The sequence below is a fragment of the Tupaia chinensis genome, unplaced genomic scaffold (genome assembly GCF_000334495.1).
Source record: "Tupaia chinensis unplaced genomic scaffold, TupChi_1.0 Scaffold000116_1, whole genome shotgun sequence".
Taxonomy (NCBI): Eukaryota; Metazoa; Chordata; class Mammalia; order Scandentia; family Tupaiidae; genus Tupaia; species Tupaia belangeri.
Window position 1 is genome coordinate 3,094,784 of NW_006159580.1, and position 4,190 is coordinate 3,098,973.

At 53.9% G+C, this 4,190-nt stretch overlaps 1 protein-coding gene across 4 annotated transcripts in view; it reads left to right on the forward strand.

Annotated features, from left to right (window-relative positions):
- DAXX (death domain associated protein) overlaps nucleotides 1–3,482 on the forward strand; it is a 4,709-nt gene extending 1,227 nt beyond the window's left edge. For all 4 annotated transcript variants that reach the window (XM_014586178.2, XM_006144229.3, XM_006144230.3 and 1 more), the window contains 7 exons: nucleotides 1–251; nucleotides 397–1,225; nucleotides 1,351–1,565; nucleotides 1,722–1,923; nucleotides 2,072–2,549; nucleotides 2,721–2,931; nucleotides 3,235–3,482. The exon at nucleotides 1–251 ends at the window's left edge or, in 2 of these variants, runs on beyond it. In XM_014586178.2, the coding sequence (XP_014441664.1) occupies nucleotides 45–251; nucleotides 397–1,225; nucleotides 1,351–1,565; nucleotides 1,722–1,923; nucleotides 2,072–2,549; nucleotides 2,721–2,931; nucleotides 3,235–3,294 (2,202 nt within the window). In that variant the 5' untranslated portion in view covers nucleotides 1–44 and the 3' untranslated portion in view covers nucleotides 3,295–3,482. The remainder of the gene's footprint in view (nucleotides 252–396; nucleotides 1,226–1,350; nucleotides 1,566–1,721; nucleotides 1,924–2,071; nucleotides 2,550–2,720; nucleotides 2,932–3,234) is intronic.
- The last annotated feature ends 708 nt before the right edge of the window (nucleotides 3,483–4,190 follow it).

Genomic DNA, 4,190 nt, shown 5'->3' on the forward strand with positions numbered 1-4,190 from the left:
ATTCCGAATTCCCCACTTCCTCCCTCCGGGGGATTTGATTCCCCATGGCCACCGCTAACAGCATCATCGTGCTGGATGATGATGATGAAGATGAAGCAGCTGCTCAGCCAGGGCCCTCCCACCCACTCCCCACTCCGGCCTCACCCAGGGCAGGAGCCCCTGGCTCCTCCGAGCCCCATGGGGCTGGAGGAAGCAGTAGTTCGGGCGGCAAGAAATGCTACAAGTTGGAGAATGAGAAGCTGTTTAAAGAGGTGAGCCTTAGGGGAGAAGACTCATGTGTCCCAGGGAGGGGGATGGCTGACTGGCTCTCTTGTCCTCTTCTCCCACTAACCTCACTCTCCCTTCTCTCTCCCTCCCTCATCTCTTTACCCTCTTTTCTTCCCCTGAACCCTCCAGTTCCTTGAACTGTGTAAGACGCAGACGGCTGATCACCCTGAGGTGGTCCCTTTCCTCTATAACCGGCAGCAGCGTGCCCACCCTCTGTTTTTGGCCTCCGCGGAGTTCTGCAACATCCTTTCTCGGGTCCTATCTCGAGCCCGGAGCCGGCCAGCTAAGCTCTACGTCTACATCAATGAGCTCTGCACTGTTCTCAAGGCCCATTCAGCCAAGAAGAAACTGAACCTGGCCCCTGCTGCCACCTCCAGTGAGCCCTCTGGGGATAATCCTCCCACAGGCCCCTCCTCAGACCCCACAGATGCTGAAACCTCTGCCTCTGAGGCTCCAAGGACCCGTGGTTCCCGGCGGCAGATCCAGCGCATGGAGCAGCTACTGGCGTTGTATGTGGCCGAGATCCGGCGGCTGCAGGAAAAGGAGTTGGATCTTTCAGAGCTGGATGACCCAGACTCCACATACCTGCAGGAGGCACGGTTGAAGCGTAAGCTGATCAGACTTTTTGGGCGTCTGTGTGAGCTGAAAGACTGCTCTTCCTTGACCGGCCGTGTCATAGAGCAGCGCATCCCCTACCGAGGCACCCGTTACCCAGAGGTTAACAGGCGCATTGAGCGGCTCATCAACAAACCAGGGCCGGATACTTTCCCTGACTATGGAGATGTACTGCGAGCTGTAGAAAAGGCAGCTGCTCGCCATAGTCTCGGCCTTCCCCGACAGCAGCTCCAGCTCATGGCTCAGGATGCCTTCCGAGATGTGGGCATCAGGCTACAGGAGCGACGCCATCTGGATCTCATCTACAACTTTGGCTGCCACCTCACAGATGACTACAGGCCAGGTAGGGGATTAGTAGGATGCCCATCAGTGACCTTTTTATGTCAGGCATGTGGCAAGGGGACATCTCTCTAGTCCTTTTTTCTAGGGTTTGGGCTGAGTGCTTTGACTTTATGTCTTCCCGTGTAGGCATCGATCCTGCATTATCAGACCCCATCTTGGCCCGGCGCCTTCGGGAAAACCGGGATTTGGCCATGAGTCGGCTGGACGAGGTCATCTCCAAATATGCAATGATGCAGGACAAAAGTGAAGAGAGCGAGAGACAGAAGAGAAAGGTCCGGCCTGCCCCAGGCTCCTGTTCCCACTCTGCAGACCCCCCCAAAGCCTCCTTGGATTCTGGTGAGGTGTGGAAGGGGTACACTCTTTAGAGAGCCTTGTTCTTCCCTTGCACTGGCCTCCAGGGAGTCCAGGGTGACTGATGGGGGAGCGTGCAGAAGGAATACAAGAACCGAAACTCACTGGGGCAAGTCATTCCTTAGAAAAACTCCTTTGTCCTTCAGGGCCCTAGTGGCATCGCATCCCAGGAATGCTCTACCACTTCCAAGGCTGAGACGGATGATGATGAAGATGAGGAAAGTGATGAGGAGGAAGAGGAGGAGGAGGAGGAGGAGGAAGAGGAGACCACAGATTCTGAAGAAGAGGAGGATCTGGAACAGATTCCAGAGGATCAGGAGGAAGATGAGGAGGAGGAGGAAGAAGCAGGTATGTCAAGGGAACATTCTCCTCACCTATACATCATCTTTAGGGCATTAGCCACCTGTTTGAGGCCCTTTTTTTCGTTTTCTTATGCCTAATGTCCTCTCGCTAGTATTTTAGACCTGGTTTTCATGCCACCCCTCTCCTTTTCTAGGCAAAGATGGAGGCAAGATCCCCATATCCTCACCACAGTGCTCCACTGAGAAGAACCTAGAACCTGGCAAAGGGATCAGCAGGTCTTTAGAGGAGCAGCCAAACAAAGGACTCAGAGTGTCTCCATCTTCACTGTCAGAAGAGCCCCTCGCCCCCTCTAACATAGATGCTGAAAGCAGTGGAGAAAGGCCTGAGGAGTTGCACCTGGAGGAAGAGAGTCCTAAGTCTCAGCTCTTTGAGCTGGAGATTGAAGCCTTGCCCCTGGATACTACCCCTTCTCCTGAGGAGAGGGATGTTTCTTCTTCCAAGAAGCAATCAGAGGACCCCCTCAGCACTGTCTTGGAGAATGGGGCAGCCATGGTCACCTCCACTTCCTTCAATGGAGGTGTGTCTCCTCACACCTGGGGAAATTCTAGTCCTCCCTGCAAGAGATCTCGGAAGGAGAAGCAGCAGACAGGATCAGGGCCATTAGAAAACAGGTAAAACAGCAGGAGGAGGAAGAGGGAAGCCAAGGAGGGATTGCAGGGGGCTTTCTGAGAGGATTCCCGGGGAACTGAGTCTGTTGGAAGAGACCGGATACTCTTCTCTCCAGCCTCAGGTTCCCCAAACCCCTCCACACATGTATGTTTCTATTCCCACTATGTGGAAAGGCAAAGGGCAGTACATGAGAAGAATGAAAAGAGGATACGCACCCTGCCCAGCCCACCTTCCCCCTTGGCTTCCATGGCCCCGGTTGCTGATTCCTCAACAAGGGTGGACTCTCCCAGCCATGGTCTGGTGACCAGCTCCTTCTGTGGCCGTTCTCCAGCCCGGCTGCCCCAAGCCCTCAAATCACAACCTTCCCAGCCTAGTACCTACAAGGTAAGAGGGGAGGCTAGTTTCCTCTGACAGCTTACTATATCATCTGTTTTAGTCACTCTGAATATTGCATCTGCTACGTCTTTCTTTTTTCCCCCATCTCCATTTTTTAAAAAATTTATTTATTTGTTGTGATTTTGGGGCTCCTGTGTCCAGGACTTGAACAGTGGCCAAACTGTAGTCCAGAGCCTCAACCACCATACTACTTGCTGGCCCCCATCTCCATTTTTAATCCTGAAGTTCTTTCCTTGGCTTTTCCTCGGCCTGTTCTTCCAGCCTCTCTGACTGTCTCTTGCTTCTCTGCAGATGAGTGTGGCCACACAGTGCGATCCGGAGGAGATCATCGTGCTCTCAGACTCTGATTAGCTGCCGCCTTCTCTCCCTGCCTCCAAAATGTCTTGGGATAGCATTTGGAGGATAGTGGAAAGCAAATGACTGAGGAAGGGATGAACTGAGTTAATTCCCTTTTGGTGGTGTTTCTTTAAAAAAAAAATTTAAAAAAAGCTTAAGTTTTACACAGAAACAAAAAACAATAAAGTTCTTTTCTTATTGTATCCCCGTCTTTTCCGTGCCCTTCTGTCACATTTTGGCATCAGCTGTCCCCAGGCTCAGCATTATCCCAGCACCCCACCTCCGTCCCTGGGTAGCCATGGATCTCTGTCCTTTGTAGCCTGGGCGTTGGACACCTGTCTTGGCCGTTTCCTTACCCCAGTCCCTCCTGCTGCCCTCTGCCAGGCACTTTTTGAAAAAATGTGCTTCAACCTCCTTAACGCGTTTTCTCGCTTAGAGTGGTAGGAGGAAAAGGCCAATCAGGGACCGATGCAAGGTTATTTGGCCAATCCTGGCCTGGAGGGAGGAGGCGGGGCTTCAGCGGGGCTGCCTGGCCGGGAAGGGCGATTAGATATCGCAAACCAGCTAATGGCCACAACTCGGGGGCGGAGCTTGGGGAGCGATGGCCAGGACCCACTGCCAATGGGAAAGGGCAGGCTTACAGAATTAAAGGGGAATGAAAGCTTCGGGCGAACCGGGTCCTGTATCCTCAGCGGAGGAGGGGTCCTGCTACCTTTAAGGTGGAATGGGGTGACAGTTCTTTAAAGGAGAAGTGGTAGAGTCGGCCGAGTATTGCCCAGCAGCACGGGCGGGGGTGCCGGTCTGTGCCTTTAAAGTCGGAGGGCCGGGAGGCGGAGCGGAGGCGGAGGGCGGAGGGAGTCGGCGCAAGATGGCGGCGGGAGGGGCCCAGGCTGCGGCTCTGGTCGCCGAGT